The sequence below is a fragment of the Notamacropus eugenii genome, chromosome 4, assembly GCF_028372415.1.
Source record: "Notamacropus eugenii isolate mMacEug1 chromosome 4, mMacEug1.pri_v2, whole genome shotgun sequence".
Taxonomy (NCBI): Eukaryota; Metazoa; Chordata; class Mammalia; order Diprotodontia; family Macropodidae; genus Notamacropus; species Notamacropus eugenii.
Genome location: NC_092875.1, coordinates 95,976,820 through 95,995,763, shown reverse-complemented (window position 1 = coordinate 95,995,763; position 18,944 = coordinate 95,976,820). Strand labels below are relative to the sequence as shown.

At 43.1% G+C, this 18,944-nt stretch overlaps 1 protein-coding gene across 4 annotated transcripts in view; it reads right to left on the bottom strand.

Annotated features, from left to right (window-relative positions):
* TRAPPC9 (trafficking protein particle complex subunit 9) overlaps positions 1 to 18,214 on the bottom strand; it is a 1,025,445-nt gene extending 1,007,231 nt beyond the window's left edge. For 2 of the 4 annotated variants that reach the window (XM_072602984.1, XM_072602987.1), the window contains exon 1: positions 18,112 to 18,214. In XM_072602984.1, coding sequence (XP_072459085.1) covers positions 18,112 to 18,214 — 103 coding nt within the window. Of the gene's footprint in view, positions 1 to 6,206; positions 6,371 to 18,111 lie in introns of those variants that run through there. The other 2 variants (XM_072602985.1, XM_072602986.1) reach the window with 1 other exon arrangement.
* Positions 18,215 to 18,944: the final 730 nt, after the last annotated feature.

Here is an 18,944-nt window from a genome sequence, read left to right as displayed (position 1 = left end):
AACGTCTCTTCTAACACTAAAATGAAAATCTTAGGATCTGGATCCCAGACTCCAAAATTGGGTTGTGGGAAAGTAAAAACTTTGAAGCAAAGAGGAAATTACAACCTATATCATTAGCAAACACTTCTTGACATTTATCTTAGATCCCTCACATGCATCAAACATCAACGTAAGATAGAAATGCCAACTGCATTAGTAGAATTGAAGACAAGCCAATGTACTCTGCACTATCAACAAAAAAATGTGGACAGCTAGAGGCAATTAAGAAGCCTACACACAGAACCCAGTTCTCATAATTCTCAAATAGATTACTTAATTTAATGGGAGGCAACATAATATGGTCGGGGAAAGATGAACTCAACCAGGAGTTAGGATACTGGGTTCTAGACCTAATTCCTTAACTATGTAACCTTAGATATACCTCTGTGAGACTCAGTTTCATTTGTAAAAAGAGAATGGATGAAATGACTTCTAAGGTCTCTTCCTTAGAAGCTCTAAAATCCTAGGATTCTATCACCCTACAAGCCAGGCTGTTACTTCCTACAATATCTTTATTCTGTGAAAATATTAATACCATATTAAACTCAATTTCTGGGATATTTTGAGCACATTTACCACTCAGTACAACAGACACCTATAAAAAGCACTGTGTGGGGAGTTCTGCCTGTAGATAAGGTAATAAGACAAAATGACTTCCCTGGGACCTTTCTAACATTATGAATGAACTCCAAGTTACAAAGAACATTACAAAGAAAGTCAAGTCTGTTCCAAAATTTCAGCAAGCAACAAAACCCCAGAGTTGCTCAGGTATTAACTGAACTGTCAGCTTACTTCTGGCCTAGGCCCCAAGAGTATATTCCATAAAGAAGGAAACATCTCTCCCATAATTACCCAAGCAACTGAAGATTGCCGACAACTATTCAGAGTATGATGAAACAGAACGCACCAGCAATACAGAATACTAGTGTCCAAAATCCAATTAGTAATAAATTGTATTTTTTTCTTTCCCCAACACATACGAACAGTCTGCCACAGCTTTCTAAAAGTCTTCCAAGTTAGTACTTAGGACAGCAGCAGTCCCTCACCTTCTAAATACTACAACCTCTCATACTTTCTTCCTTTATAAAAAGTAACATTTTATTTGAACCTTCACCAATTTGAATTTCACAAGACCACAGAATGTCTGAATTAAAATGGACTTTAAAAGCTCATCAAGTCCATTACCTTCACTTTCCAAATAAAGAAACAGGCTCTGAAATATTAAGTGAATTGCCCAAGATCACACAGGTATGAAACAACAGAGCTGGGATTATGACCTAGGCTTCTGACTGTAAGTCCAAGGTTCTCTCAGTAGGATGTTAAATTCCTTGAGGGCAAGGATGCTTTTACCTTTGATCTTCTAAATTTTTGTTCCAAGCATCGTGCCTGGCACCTAGTAGGTGCTTAATAAATGTGTACTGATTGAGCGATTGATTATACCATGCTGTCTCAAACAGTTCTACTCTACAAAAAGCAAAATAAATGTCCAGTTCTTACACCAGAAAACCAATGCTTAAAATATATTTAAAAGCATTTCCGAGGAGAGTAGCTCAAGGGAAGACTCAGAATACAATTCAATAAAAAAGACTGAGGGAAGAAAATGGAATTAGGGAAGGACTAGTAGTGCCTTTCTTATTTAAAGCCTTTTCTAGAAACTGTTAAAAGTTTAAAGCACAGAGAATTTCACCCAAAATAGCTGCTGGCTCTTCACTATTATTGCCGATGACAACTCCCATTCATGCCATGGGTAAGCTCACCACTTTAACTGAAACTGCTCTGTCAAAAGTTAGCAACGAGCTCTGAATTTCCAAATAATGGCATTTTCTCAGTCCTCATCTTCTAGACTTCTCCGCATCATCTGAAACTGTAGATCATCCCCTCCCCTTGGATATTCTAGCTTCTATAGGACTGCAACATTGCTTCTTGATTCTTTTCCTAGCTGTTGGACTATTTCTTCTCAGGATCTTTCGCTAGATAATCCATGGCCTAGCCGTAACCACAGGTGTTCCCCAAGGATCTGTCCTAGGCCCTGTTCTCTTCTCTCTTCAGTTGATTTACTCAGATTCCACGGGTTCAGTTACCAGATCAATCCGGCCTGGGCTCCAGTCCCAAGGCATCAACTGCCTAGTAGACATCACCAATTAGATGAACCAGTGACATCTCAAATTTAGTATGTCCACAACAGAAATCATTATCTTTCCCCTAAACCTACCTCTCCATAAATTCTCTATTTCTATTGACTTGAGGGTCCCACCATCCTTCTAGTCACCCAAGTTGGCAAACTTAGTCACTCTATATTATTCACTCAAACTCACCTGTCTCCAATCCGCTTTCAAATACTGTCTTTCTAGCTCCACAACTTCACTCTGGTACCCCTCTCCCCACTCATACAACCACCACCTTACTTTCAGACCCTCATCACTTCAAGCCTGAATTGTTACAATAGCCTCCTAATTGATCCCCTGACTTCAGTCTCTCCTCTTGCCAATACACCAGCACACAGCTGCCAGTTATATTCCTATAGCACAAGCCCAACCATGCTACTCTCCAATCTGAAGCTCCAGGGGCTCCTACTGCCCCTAGCATAAAATACAAACTTTGATATCTAAAGCCCTTCTTTCACAATCTGACTCCAGCCTACCTTTCTAAGGTTATCACCCGCTCTGTCATGGACTCTGTATTCCAGCCAAATCGGTCCACTTGCTGTTCCTCAAATATAATGCTCCATCTCCCATCTTTCTGTCTTTACATGGGCTATACTCCAGTAGAGTGTATTCCCTCATCAATAATCTCTTCCTGAAATCCCTAACTTCCTTTGAAGCTCAGACCCTTCCTGATACCCCCAGTTGGTAGTACCTCCCCCAACACACATCAAAATTACTTGATATTTTGTATTTACTTATATGTGAACAAGTTCCCCCTGACAAAATGTATACTCCTTGAGAACAGGGATTGTTTTTTCTCTTTGATACCACAATTCTTAGCAACACAGTAGATACATAATAAATGCTACTGATTGACAGGGCACTTTAGGTTTGCAACATGCAAACAATATGTATAAACAAGCTATACACAGGATAATTTGGCAATAATCAACAGGGGAAAGGTACAATACATGTTCCTCACAAAAACCTTGTGAGATAGGAAGCACAAAAATTAGCATCCGCAAGAAATTCAAACTCAAAAATGTCTAATGATTCCCCCAAAGTCACACCACTAGGAAAGGAAAGCTTTAGCCAAGACTCAAATCAGCCACTCCTGAATCTGAGTCCAGTGCTCTTTCCACCAAAGTAGGTTGCCTCCCTAAACTACCAGCACTTTAACCAAGAATGGTAGCCATCCTCCAGAGGAGGCATACTGTGAAAAGAGAAAAGAAGCAGCCTCCTTTTAGGCAGGGGTATACACTACAATACAGGTCACTGATAAGCAAAAAATTTTCTGTCTCATCAAAAGACAAAGTTACTAGCACTTGCAATATGGGTATAGTTCTTACTGGTTTCCCAAGGAGATGGAATTGCTTTGGAGGAAAGTGGCAGAAGCAGAGATCAAGAGGATATGGAACAGGGTGGGGAACCAGCAGCCTTGAGACCACATGTGGCCTTCTAGGTCCTTGGGTGTGGCCTTTTGATTGAGTCAAAAGTTTTACAGAACAAATCTTTTTTTTAAGGAGATTTGTTCTGTGAAGTTTGGACTCCGTCAAAGGGCCGCATCTGAGGACCTAGAGGGCCACAATGTGGCCTTGAGACCAAGGTTCCCCACCCCTGGTATAGAGGATAATCCTAGACAAAGGAGAACCTGAAGTTGACCTATATCAAGGAATGTGAAATATTGGGAAGTAAACTAGACAGAGAAAATCTAGGATTGATTCCTACCTGGTTCTACCACTTAATAACCATGTGGACCTAGGGTACCTCTCTGAACTTCACAGTCTTTACGTAAAAAATAAGAAGTTTGGACTATAACATAATAAAATGGAAAGTATGTTATATTTAAATAAGATTTGGGTTTGAAGACTAGGATCTGCTACCTCTGGTAACCATAGGCAGTGACTTCAATAATGTCATATAATAGCAAAAAAAATTATTATTGGAACTGGGTCACCTGGATTCAAATCTTGATCTGCCTTTTACCCTTACAACCTATAACATAAGACAAGTCATTTCTTCTATCTTGGCTTTAATTTCTTATCTGCAAAATTAGAGGATTAGTCTAAATGAGGCAGCTAGATGAATGCATAATCTAAGTGATGAATTTAAGACTAAAGAAGACCTGAGTTCAAATCCTACCTCAGACACTTACTAACTGTGTGACTTTGGCAAGCCATTTAACCTCTCAGCCTGTTTCCTCATCCGAAAAATAGTACCAACTTCATAGAGTTGTGGTGAGGATCAAATGAGAGAAGATCTCTAAAGCACTTTGCAAACTTCAAAGCGCTATATAAATCTTTTTTGTTGATATTGTTGTGGGGGCAGCTAGGTGGCACAGTGGGTAAAGCACTGGGCCTGGAGTCAGGAAGACCTCAGTTCAAATCTTACTTCAGACACTTATTAGCTATGTAATCCTGGGCAAGTCACTTAACCCTGTCTGCCTCAGTTTCCTCAGTAAAATGATCTGGAGAAGGAGATGGCAAACCACTATGGGATCTTTGCCAAGAAAATCCCAAATAGGGTCACAAAGAGCTGACTGACCAACAACAATAATATTAGACTATCTAAGGCTCCTGACAACTCTAAAATTCTATGATCTATAAAATATAGGATCACAAGATCATAGAAATTATATTTGGCAGGGACCTTAAAAATCATCTAATCCAACTCATTCATTTTATAATTTAGGAAACTGAGGCCCTGAAAGGACCTAAGTTTAGATCTGTCTCATACTGCCTAGGTGACTTTGGATTTGTAAAATGAAGTGGTTAAGCTAGGTGACCTATGAAGTCCCTTCCAACCTCAAATCAGTAATCTGACTAGTGATAACTGCCCAAATTCTCCATACAGGTAGCGGCAGAATCAGGATTTGATCACTTGTACTATCTAAATCCAAAAGTTGTTGTACAGAAGTTACTCTGTAAACTCATCACCTCATTCAGGACTATTGCAATATCAAAGCTCTTCATAACCCGACCCTTCCCCAATCTTTCCAGTCTCTCACCCTCCTCTCTTCCACACAACACTGATCCAATGACACCGGCTTCTTTGCTGTTCCTCAAACAAGACACACCCTCTCCCAACTCTAGGCATTTTCTGTCTCTCAAACCTGGAATGCTGTTTCTTATCTCCTCCTCCAGCCTCTCAAGGCTTCCTTCAAGTCCCAGTTAAAATCCACCTGGATTCCACAGGAAGCCTTTCCTAACACCCCCTTCTCCCCACCCCCCATGCTAAGGCCTTCCCTCGGTGGATTACTATTTTATCCTGCATATACGCCTGTTTGTACAGTTGTTTGCCCGCCGTCCCCCCTTTAGACTGTGAGCTCCTGGACAGCAGAAACCCCCTTCTGCCCTTCTCTGTGTCTCCAGGGCTTAGCACAGGGTCTGGCACAGAGCAGGTGTTTAATAGACACGGACTGACTCGGGAGGGCTACAGCTACGTGGACTCTGGGCCACTGAGCCACTCCGCACCTCGCTCTCGTGTTCTGTTAGATGGGAGGGGGAGAACAGGAGAGGGAGAAGTGGATTAGGAAGATCCCTCCCAGCTCCAAGTCTGCGACCCTACAGAGGGAAAATGCTCCAAAGTCATCCCGCAGCCAGGAGGCCGGGATGCGGTCCCCCTCCACCTCAAAGGGCCGTCGGGACAGAGGCACTTCTAAACCTGACATCAGCCCAGAAATGTCACAGCCAGCGGGGAGCGCTCCGGGACAAGCCGCTTCCCTCTCCCGGCCTTGGTGTCCCCGTGTGTGAGACGGGGTGAAGATGGGACTGGGGACGGCAGCCGAGGAGGGGGCCAGGAGGCAGGCGGCGGGAGAGGAGAGATGAGGAGGCTGGGGAAGGGGCCGGGGCGCGGCATGCGGGGCTGGCGGGGCGCAGTGCCGGGAGGGGCCGGGCCGGGGCGTCCGGCGGAGGGCAGGGGCAGGTGCCCGAGGAGCGGACAGGTGAGGGCAGAGCCCGGCACCCCCTCCTCCTCCTCCTCCTCCGCTCCGGCTGACGGCTCAGGCCCCGCGGGTGCACTTACAGAGCCGATGCCCTGGTACCGGGCCGGGAGGACCAGCGAGGCGGACGGGGAGCGCAGCAGGAGCCTCCTCCGGGGCGGGCCGTCCCGGCGTGCGAGCCGCTCGCTGAGCTTCCTACTTGTGCCCCAAACCCCCGCCCGCCGAACGGCTTCTGAGCATGCCCAGTGTGGACCCGCGGATTCCGCCGAGCCCAGTCCCGGACGCCTCCGATCCTTTTCTCCGGATTTTGGAGGAGGCCTCCAAGCGGGAGGGAGTAGAGGCCCCCGCCCCGAGGAGCTGGAGGCTTACACCTGGAGAGGGAGAGCTGGGAGGCTGCAGAAGGAGGGAGGTGAGAGGCAGGAGGGAGAGGAGCAGAGTTGGGAGCTTAGATGTAGAGTTAGGGCTGGAACGGCCATCGGGAGCCATCTCTCTCGATCTTCTCACTCCACATATAAGGTTCTTTCCCCACAACGCCAATGAGATAACGTATAAAAAATGCTGTGCACACCTTGGAGATATATGTGTCTATACATACCTACACAGGCATATGACATACATGCATGGGTATTCGATATTTGTTATAGTTAAGTCGTTTAGTCAAAGTGTCCAACTCTTCATGACCCTGCATGGGGTTTTCTTGGCAAGGATACTAGAGTAGTTTGCAGTTTCTTTCTCCAGCTCATTTTACAGGTGAGGAAACTGAGGCAAGCAGGGTTAAGTGACTTGCCCAGAGTCACACAGCTAGTGTCTGAAGCCAGATTTGAACTCTGGTCAGACACAACTGAACACACACACATACACACTTCACGACTCTAGAACCAGTGCTCTACCAGTGATCCATCTAGTTTCCTCTGTAGACTATTATACATACACGTACACAATAAACAGGCCACAGTGCACCTGTGTAGTTACTTAATACATTTAATTAAGCGTTTATCAAGTACCTGCTGTATATCTAGCTCATTGCTTATTTTATTCTTTAAAATTTTATGAAATAGTGATGCACTGTCCTAAAGACAATAGTACTTGCCCACTTTTGGTAAAGAATCAATTAACCAGTATTTATCGCTTTCCTAGAGCGGGGGCGGAGTGTAATAGCCTCCTTTCTTAGGTTAGGAAAGGCTCCCCAAATCATGTGTAGCGAGTTCCACGGAGCCCTTGGCTGTGGAGAGTTGTGGGTCTATCGGGCAAGTTAGAAATGCTTTGTATACAATATACACATGGATGGATACATACAGATACATATGATATATATGCCAACTATTATTATTTTGCAGATAGTTTGGAAACTAAGACCTGGAAAAGTGAAATGATTTGCTCAAGGTCACACAGAAAGTAGCAAAACTGGAATTTGAAACCAAGGTCTTCTGACTGGACAGCTAGATGGTGCAGCACAGAGAGCACTGACCCTGGAATCAGGAAGACTCCTCTAGCTGAGCTCCAATATGGCCTCAGACACTTTACTAGTTGTGTGACCATGGGCAGGTCATTTAACAATAAATGTTTGCTTCAGTTTGTAAAATGATCTGGAAAAGGAAATGGCAAACCTCTCCAGTATTTTTGTCAAGAACCCCACCCTCCTCCAAACAGATCCTGAAGAGTCGGATTCGACAGAAAAACGACTCATCAACAAACACGCAACATAACACCACACCATCCTATCCCAACTCTGGCCATCATCTCCATCTCCTCCCCACTGGTACCTTGGACTCTACCCCTTTGGGCTCCGACGAAAGATTTTTCTCATTAACTAGGCTGGAATACAGGACTCCACAACCTTTCTTGACATTTCCACACCCTACACAGCTACCCCACCTCTGCTGCCCGCCTCCCTCCCCCTTCACTCCACCCCTGGCTGGGAGCTGTTTTCTCTGAATGAGATGTAAAGTCCTTTGGGGCAAGGACTATCGGGCTCATTTGTTTGTATTCCCTCCACTTACTGCAGCGTGTGGCACATTATAAGCACTTGACATATAATAAATGCTTTGTCTATCTGTAAGAAGGGCAGTAATCCGGACCCCAAACCCTTTGGTTTGGACTCGTGCCTTGGAGGTGGAGATCTATGCCGGCCGCCTAAGTGAGGGGCGGGGAGGGGAGGAGCCGGGCGCTCTACTCCCTGGAATTTTATTCTTCCATTTCTATAGATTAGGAAATAGAGAGAGGCTTCTGGGCATGAGGGAATGGTTGTTTGAAAGGAATTAAAAGGAATTGAAGCAGCAGTCTGAACTGAAACCTACAGGTGCCCCCACATTCCAAGCTCTTTGCCTGATAAACCACGACAGATTCCTGTGACCTTATAATTGTTACTCAGTGGTTCAGTCTGAATGACCCTGTGTGTTTTCTTGGCAATGGAAATAAAAATAATAATTTATTTAAATTTCGATTTTTAGTTTACGAGGCTTCTCCTCTACATAATTTCCTTTTAGCCAAACAATGACCCTGTGAGGTAAAAAAAACAAGAACTGCTGCTACCATTTTACAAGTGAGGAAACAGACTCCAAGGCACCTAAGTGACTTGCCAGATAGCACAGCTGGGAATAGACCAAGGCCCAATCCAAGTCACATGTCCAGATGGGTCCACAGCTCTTTCCACTACACCAGGCAGGCTTACTATGCCGTTTGTGACACTATCACATATATACCATCAGCTAATTTGGGGTGATGCTAAAGAACATCCTTGACTAGGTAGCTTTCTTCAACTGAAAATGGGTTTACTTTGAAACTTTCAAAGGGTATAGAGATCCTGTCATTGGATCATAGGGTTGGAAGGGCCCTTAGAAGCCATCTAATCTAATTACTTTTCTTACAAATAAGGAGACTGAGGCTCAGAAAGTTTAAGTGATTTGCCAATGATTGCACACCTAGTTATCATCAGAGGTAGAATCTGAACACAGGTTTTCCTGACTGCCAGTTCAGTAATCTATATATTAACCCCTGCTTCTTCTTAGTTCAGCAATATCTGTACAAGGTTTGGTGCTATATGATTAAACCAAAAGGTATAAAGATCCCAAGGAGTCCCAGTTGTCATCTTTATTAGACCATGAACGAATTACTTAAAGGCCCTAGAACTTTTAACTTAACGTTCACCTGCAGAGAAAAAAAAAAATCTGGGAGAGTTGGAACACTAATACACTGTTGGTGGAGCTGTGAGCTGATCCAACCATTGTGGAGAGCAATTTGGAACTATACCCAAAGGGCTACAAAAATGTGCATACCCTTCGACCCAGCAATATCGCTTCTAGAACTGTACCCCAAGAGATCATAAAAATGGGAAGGGGTCCCACATGTACAAAAATATTTATAGCAGCACTCTTTGTAGTGGCCAAAAACTGGAAATCAAGGGAATGCCCATCAACTGGGGAATGGCTGAATAAATTATGGTATATGAGTGTAATGGAATACTATTGTGCTATAAGAAATGATGAACAGGAAGACTTCAGAGAGGCCTGGCAAGACTTACATGATCTGATGCTGAGAGAAAGGAGCAGAACCAGGAGAACTTTGTGCACAGCAAAGACCATAAGTGTGCTAGAGTTTTTTCTGGTAGACTTGGAACTTCATTGCAATGCAAGGACTTAAAAAAAATTCGCAATGGTCTTTTAAGGCAAATGCCTTCTGCATCCAGAGAAAGAACTATGGAATTCATTCGCAGAATGTAGCAGGTCATTTTTGTGTGTGTGTATTATGTATTGGTTTGTTAGATGATTTCTCCCACTCATTTTAATTCTTCAACACTATAGTATGACTATAGTGAAAATGTATTTAATAGGAATGTATGTGTAGAACCTATAAAAATTTTATGCCATCTTGGGGAGGGAGGGGGGAGGGAGGGAAAAATGGTCATCTAAGTTATATGGTAGTTATTGTAGAACACTGAAAATAAATAAAATTAATTAATTTTTAAAGCTCTGTCATTTTGACACAGTACATCTGTTGCAAATAGAAGATACTTAATAAATGTTAATAAAGTACTTAGTAAGCACCTGCTATGTATCCAACACTTACTATTTATTTTATTCTTAAAAATTTCATGAAATAGTGATGCACTAAAGAGGATATTATTTACCTACTTTTGGTAAAGAATCAATTGACCAGTATTTCTTGGATTGCTTTTCTGGAGTGGGGGGTGGGAAGGGAAGGGTAATATAACCCCTTTTCTCAGTTTGGGGAAAGCATTTCAGATCAAGTGGAGCAAGTCCCATGGAACCAAAACACTATGGAGGATTCTGAGTTCTGGCACTATTCCCAAAAATCTACATCCCCTCCTTACCTGACCCTGAAATAGTATTTGAGCAAAATGGAAGTTGCCTTGAGAGGACTATCAACCACAGATGCAATTCACTTCAGCTTTAATAAGTACGTATACTGGGGAAATCTTTTATGGCTACTGGAAATACATGAAAGAAAAGTTATACCATCACTCTTAAGGATCACAGAATCACAGATTTGGATTGGGAAAGGACCTCAAAGACTATCTAGTCCAGAGGTTTTTGGAAAACAAGAGGCAAAATGAGATTGGAAAAGAGTCAATACTGTCAAGATTTAAAAAAAAACAAAACACTTGGGAGAGAACAGAATTTATGAATTCTAGGCCAGTGAGCTTGACTTCATTCCTAAGAAAACTTTGGAATGAATTATTAAAGAGATGGTGGGATAGCCCCTAAAAGGGAAGTAGCAATTACAAAGAGCCAGAATGGCATCAGCAAGAATGGTCATGCCAAGACCAGCCTCATTTTCATTTTTAACAGCATAACTAAACTAAGAGACGAAACCAGTGCTGTAGACATTTGCCTAGATTAGAAAAGCATCTCTCATTATTCTTGTGAAAAAGATAAATAGAAGTAGATTAAACAAAATAATACAATCAGGATAACTGGTTGGATGGTAGGACTAATGGTTCAAGAACATTGTGGCAGGAAGTCAATCAGTCAGTCAAGTAGCATTTATTAAGTGCCTACTATGTATGCTCAAGGGGTTGAGAATGTTTTTTACATTTTTTAAATAGACAGATGAAAATTATATTAAATTCAAATTTTAGTGTCCATAAATAAAGTCTCATTGTGCTTGGAACACAAGCACATTCATTCATTTCGTTATTATTTATGGCTGCTTTTGCACTACCAAAGCAAGTTGAGTGGTTGTGACAGAAACCATATGTGGTGCTCTCATCACTTCAAACTGCTGCTCAGCGCACTACAAATCACAGTGACACAGTTATAACTGGATAGTCTTTTGCACGCCATGGGTATCACCATAAAATGACCTTTTTTCTTCTGTTCTAATGCATACACATCAAGTCAAAACAAAAAGAGAAAAGGGAAAAAACAAGTCTTATTTTTTTTAGCTTAGGGCTGAAATTGAAATTTTTTCTGAATGAGAAGAACCATCCTCAACCATTATTATTGAACACTGAATAGCTTTGAAGATTAGTTTTTGCTTCAGACTTGATAATACTTCTAAATGAATTCAACCCAAAAATTATAAAGCAAAACAGTGCTTATATGCAAAACATACAGAAGTCAAGTAAATTCAATGATAACTAAACTTGTTTGAATCATAAGTAATGTCAAGCTGTTTTATACACTTCTCATGCTGTCAAAAGTTAAAACAAGAAGTGAGATTTCCATTCCCACACAAATTTGCATTGGACATATTTTTCAAGTTCAAGCTACAGTTCCAGCAATGTTTTTCAGACCTCAATAGAAATGCAAAAGAAATTTGCATCTTTCAAAATACATTTAGATATCCCATGGAGGACTTCCACCCAACTAACCTTCAAGTGGAAATAGTTAATTTGCAATGTAATGACCTACTAAAAAGAAAATATCAAAAGAATGTAAAAGAATTTTGCAAATGCCTTCCAAGTAATGAATGTACTCAATTAAAATCATATGGTCATGGATTAATATCAGTATTTGGTAGTGCCTGTCTGTGCAAGAAGACATTCTCTAAGATAAAACACATAAAATCTCATTTACAGATAAGCATTTGCTATCAATTCTAATGATAAGGAATACTAATCATGAATCCTAATTAAGTGAAATATTATCCACCCCAAAAAACAATTCCATTCTTCTCATTAATAGACCAGTATTACAGAAAAACCATTGTTCTCAATTACTATTGTTTTGAATTTCATCAATAAAAAAAACTTGAAATTTGTTTTCTCTCTTATTATGTAAGTACCTACATAACATCCTCAGTTTTGCCTCTTGGCCCAAAAAGTCTAAAATATTTATTATCTACATCTTTACAGAAAAAAATTTGTGATTTCCTGACCTAAAGCATTAAAATAAATGTGATGAGAAGAAATTCAGTGGGGATAAACATGAAGCCTTACATTTGGGTTTAAAAGATCAATTTCACAATTTGATAGGGGAGAGATAGACAACAGGGGTTCTGAAAACGATCTGAGGATTTTAGTAGACTTCAAGCTCAATACAAGTTACAGTGTGACGTGGAAACCAAAAAAAAAAAAAAAAGGTAATAAGATTTTAAGCTATATTATTAAGGAAAGTGCATTTTCCAGGAGTAGCAAAGTGATATTGTGCAAAGGACTTTGATGAACCTCATCTGGAATACTGTGTTCAGTTCTTGAGCCACAGTTTAAAAAGAACATTGATAAACTAGAGAATATTCATGAGAGAGCAATCAGGATGATTAAGAGGTTTGAGTCCAAGACGTCCATGAAGGATCCTCCTCAGTCTCTTTTACTACATTCTCATCTAGGTCATGCCGTCTAACCTTAGGTGTCCCACAGGGTCTGTCCTGGCCCCTCTTCTCTGCTCCCTCTGTATTACTTTACTTGGTGATCTCATCAGCCCCCATGGATTTAATTGCCGGATCTATGTTGATGATTCTCAGATCTACCTATCAAACCCAAATCTTTCTTCTGGCCTCCAATCTCAAATCGCCAACTGTCTTTCAGACATTTTGAACTGAATGTCCAATAGACATTTTAAATTCAGCATATTCAAAATCTCTCCCTTTAAATCCTCTCCACTTCCCAGCTTTCTTAGTACTGTTGAGGGTACCATCATCCTCCCAGTCCCCCAAGTTGGTGAAAGTTCTCATCACCTCACACTTAAGACTATTACAACAGCCTTTTGATAGATCTGCCTGCCACAAATTTCTCCCCACTCCAATCCAACTTCCATTCAACTGTTAAAGTCATTTTCCTAAGCCACAGGTCTGACCCTCTCTCTCTCTCTCTCTCTCTCTCTCTCTCTCTCTCTCTCTCTCACACACACACACACACACACACACGTACACACGCCCTCCTCTTGTTGTTCAAAATCCTTCATAACCTACTAGCCCCCCTTTTCCAGTGTTCTTGGAAGTACCTTAACCTTTCTCATGTACTCTTCAGTCCAGTGACACTTCCTTGTTGCACCTCCAGGCATTTTTCTCTGGCTGTCTCATGCCTAGAATGCTCTCCCTTCTCATTTTCACCTACTGGCTTCCTTCAAGTTCCAACTAAAATCCCATCTTCTAAAGGAAACCGTTCCCAGTCTCTCTTAATTCTAGTGCCTTCTCCCTGTAAATTATTTTCCATTTATTCTATATGTAGGTCGCTCATAGGTACTTGTTTGCTTATCTCCCCTATCAGATTGTGAGTTCCACAAGGATAGTGACTGTCTTTTACCTCTTTTTGTATACCCACCACTAGGCACAGTGCCTGGCCCATAGAAGGTATTTAATAAATGCTTATTGACTGACTGACATGAGTATCTCCTGCTCCTGACCTGGCTGTATTCACCTTACCTCTTCGGGTTCCTACCCTCCATCTCTCCTCCCCTCCCCTCCCCTCCAGTTACTAGAAAGGAAGAATGATACCATCGGATCAGAGCAGCATCAGCCCCACCCCCAAATGCAGACCTAGCATGTCTACACATCACTTAATTCCTCTGACTATACAACCTTCGATCATCCCATCTCTCCCTATGCCTCACTCCTCCTAAAATAATTCTTCATCCACCTCAAAAGCTTCAGTTCCCTCACACCTTAGTGCTTCTCAGGCCAGTACTCCCACCCTTGACTTTACTTTCCTCCCACTTTAAACTTGACCCTACCAATTCAGCTCTAAACTGTACTCTACTCTCAAAATCCTAGCCCCCTTAACTCATAGTCTCCTTTGCTCCTCCCTAGCCAAAGCTCAGCTCTTGATTCCTCCCACCATCTGCCACCTCTTCTACTTATCTGGCGCTAAACTGAGCTAGAGGAAGCCACATAACTCTGTTGACTGGCTACCTTACAAATCCACTTTATACAGCTTCAATTGGGCCCTCACTTTAATAAGGCAATCCCTTTACTCTTCTCTAATTGATGCTCTATCTCATTGCCCACAGAAATTATTCTAGAACCTCTCTTCTCTTCAGCGCCTCCTCCTTCCCACATCCCCACTCCCAAGAACCAATTATTTTGTTGAGAAAATTGAGCTCCTTCTTCCTCACTTCCCTTTATCTCAAGACCCTTTGATGTCATCCTCCACTCTTCTTTTCTCCAATCTCTGATGACAAAGCAACCCTTCTCATGTGCACTTGGTCCCATTCCCTTCCATCTTCTTTAGCAAATTGCATCCTCCATTGGTCTTCCCCATTGAATCATCAAATTCTCCCTACCATTGGTTCTTTCTCTACTGCTTTCAATTATACCTGTCTTTCTCACATTTCACTTGTAAAACAATTATACTACATGCTAGCTCATCGGTTACCATCTCAGTCAAACTGAAAATAAAGTATCTACATTTAATGCCTCCACTTCCTTTCCTCTCATTCCTCAACCCATTTTCATCCTCAAAATTCAAATACAACCACTCTCTCTAAAGTTATAAATGATTTAATTGCCAAATCTGATAATCTTTTTTTAGTCTCTTTCTCAATTTGACATTGACATTGTATTTGACATTACTGACCATCCCTTCCCCCTGAATAGTCTTTCTTCTCTGGGCTCTCCTAACACTACTCCATTGTGCTTTTCCTCCTACCTATCTACTCCCCTTCTCTCAGTCTCTGTTGTTTCATCATCCAGACCATGGCCCTGACTGTGGGTGTTTTCCAGGGCATTTTCCCAGGCCCTCCCCTCTTCTCTTTTGACACTTGACCTAATCAGCTCTCATGTGTTCAGTTATGAACTCTATATGACTGACTCCCAAATCTATATATCCAACCCCAGTATGTCCCCTGAGTTTCAATCCTATATCATCAATTACTCACTGGACAACTCAACCTCAACATGTCCAGAACAGAATTCTTTACCATTCCCCACCTCTCTTCCTAACTTCCCTATTTCTACTGACTGCACCACCAATCTTCTAATCTCCTGGGTTCATTCTCCCAGTTATATTGAATTCACTTCTCTCCCTTATCCCACATATACAATCAATTGCCAAATCTTGCTGTTCCTGTCCCCCACCAACACCTTTTACATTCAATTCTGCTCTCTACTCACACAGCTACCACCTTTGTTCAGGCCCTCAACACCTCTCACCTCAATTATTGAAATGGCCTCCCCATTCCTTAAGTGTCTTCCCACTTCAGTTAATCTTTCATTCTGCTAATACCTAAAACACAAGTCTGACTATTCATTCCCCTACACCACGAACTCCAGTGGTTCTCCACAGTCTCTACAAAATAAACCTTTTGTTGAACTTTTAAAGGCTGTCACACAATTCCCAATGACTCATGATGAAAAATGCCATCCACCTCCAGAGAGAAATTGGATGGATTGTGAGTGCAGAGTGACGCCTATTTTTTTATTGCTTCACCCCTTCCTCAAAGTGGCTAATGTGGAATGTTTTGCCTGACTTCCAATGTATAATAGCTATCATATTTTTTGCCTTCTCAACAGATGGGAGATAGGCAGGGTGGAGGGAGAGATTTAAAAATGAAAATAAAATTTTTAAAAAAGTTTACTCTGGGGAGATGTTAAAAAAAATTGTCTGTCATAACCTTGCCCCAACCTATATTTCCAATATCTTTATCTATTATCAATTACTCCCTTTCTTTCATTCTGTAATCCAGCCAAAATGGTTTTCTATCTTATCCTCACAGAGAACACTCTATCTCCCATCTCCATACCTTTTTAGTAGGGCTAAATTCTACACCTAGAATGTTCTTCTTCACCTCTTCCTTATAGAAACCCTCTCTTTAACAGATGGTTCAGATGCTACTTTCTACATGAAGTATTTTTTTATACCCTCAACTGTTAATGTCCTGTCTTTCAAATGACCTGATATTTAACGATTTTTAATTTTCTTCCCTTTAAATATTTATTCTATACATACTGAGATACTTGAAAACTCCTTCCAAATACGGACTGTTTCATGTTACATGTATTCCCTCTTCATAGCCCAACATCTGGCACGTATTAGGAGCTTGATAATACTTGTTGATTGATATTTAGCCTGGACAAAAGAAGACTCAGGGTACATAGCAGGTGTCTTCCAGTATTTGAGAGGAGGGATTGCACTTTTACTTTGACTAGAAAAGCAGAATCAGGAACAATAAATGGGTAGAAGTTGCAAACATGCAGGAAAAAACTTCTAACCAGTAGAACCATTCAAAAAGGATTCCACTTGAGTTACCTCGAGAGATAGTAATGGGTTCCCTGTCCTGGTTTAAGCAGAGCCTAGAGAGACTTTGGCTATGTTAGAATGGGGACTGGGTGAGACTAGATGGTCACTGATACCCTGGTAAACTCCGGGAGGGCAGGGACTGCCTTTTGTCTCTTTCTATATGCCCAGTGCTGTGCCTAGCACGTGGTAGGAACTTAATGTTCGTTGATTACTGATGATTATTGATTGATTGACTTGTAGCTTTCAAATACTACGATTCTCATATTAATGAATGAATGGATGAATGAATCAATGAATGAACGGAGTCCCTCTGCTACTCCGTTTTCTCATCTGTAAAACGAGAAATTTTGATTAGATCTCCTTCAGGCATGTTCACTTGGAGCATGGATATTTAATAGAAAACGAGAGCCCCAGACTGTAGTCTCTAGAAGACCCCAAAGGGGTACAAAACCCAGAAACCACTGGCTTTTTCCAGCATCAGTTCCCCCCTCTGAGTTCCTGGGGTTCCAGCTCGAGGGCGGAGCTCTCCTGGCCCCGGGACGGACCGCCGCGAAAACCCGGAGCGATATAATCCAGATGGCCCGAGTGGTGAGGACTGCGCATGCCCAATAGCAGCGGCGTCTCAAGCGAGGAAGACTTATCTCCCTTCTCCTCTCCCCTCCCCTCCCCTCCCCTCCCCTCCCCTCCCCTCCCCTCCCCTCGGCTCCAAAGGGGAGTTGGAATTTGAAAGCGACCGCCGGGGCGTGACCCGAAAGTAAAACTCCACCCCTCGGGTACACCCCCCCACTCCCGGCGGTAATAATCGGAACAGCCGACTCCCTCCTTCCGCTCTTGGCAATGCCCCGCGGGGTAAGAGAGAAAGTGACTCTCTCTTTCGGGACTATTAGTGAGTCACGCAGACGGGCAGGAGGGAGGGGAGAGAGCGCGGGGAATGAGGCGGAAATGACGCACGACCGAGGGGACGGCGGGGCAGAGGGAGGAAAAAAACCGGCCTCGTTGCCTTGGAGACCGCTCGGCTGGCCTGCGTCGGGCGTGCGTCATTCGGCTGCTCTGGGCCCGGCGGCCGTGACGTCCTGCCTGGTCCCAGGCTTCCCCCCCGCTCCCTCCCGAGGCCAGGCCTCCAGGCGGGGCCGTGGTTTGGATCCACGAGGTCGGGGCGGGGGCGGGGAGGCGTCGGGGACCTTCGCGGATGCTGCGCCGAGGTCCACCCGGCTCCGTGTGTATCCAGCGTTTAACGTGGATCCCATCCGATCGCCAGCACTGGGCCTGAGTTCAAATCCCGCTGCAGACGCTTTGCTATCTGGGCAAATCGTGAAACTTTTCCCAGCCCTGTTTCGTTCTTTTATACAAACCTGAAGATAATGATGCCACCTTACTTCCAGGGTGGAGGAGAGGACGCGGGAAGCGCTTTGCAAAACCTCCAGCTCTCTCTAAAGGCGGGTGTCCTATCTCCATTTCACCGATGCCCCGAGGAGCGCTTGAGGGCAGGATTCTGCAGTGCTCCCTTCAGCTCGGCCGCCAGCCCCTCCGACCACCTTTCCAGCCTGTGAGATCAAATCAGTAAGCATTTATTAAGCACCCACTGTATACCAGATACAGTCCTAAGAGCGGAGGATTCAAAGAAAAGAGAGAAAGACTGTCTTCACAGTCTAAGTAGAAGCCCCATGCAAACAATGGTGTGCGAGCAAGATAGATATGGTGATGGAATCCTAATAAAGCCGCCCCCAACCCCAGTATTCCCACCGAACAGCGGGCCCCCTGCCCTTACTAGCCACTCATCCCCTCCCCCCATACTTAATATTCTAACTTCATATAAGCCTCCCTGCTCACTAGAACCACGGGTGTGTCTGCGAACTCATATTTCTCTCAGAACAGCAGGCACGAGTCCATGTGGTGGGATCCCAGCCACTGCCTCTGGCTAGCCACCTCCCCCAGACCCATTCCTCCTATTTCCCACAGAAGCAGCCGGTGGGTCCATGCACTCAGCCACAACTACATCCATCCAGTCTCAGACAGCACCACAACAGTCAGCCAATCAGAAAGCAGCAGAAGCACCAGGATGCCCAAGCCCCCGATGTGGACCCCAAAACAACAGAAGGGACTTTCTGTAGGTAGGTACCCGAGCAGTGGTAGCAAAAGCTGTCCTTTAGGTGAACTTATAATGTAAAGAGATTTATATCATTTT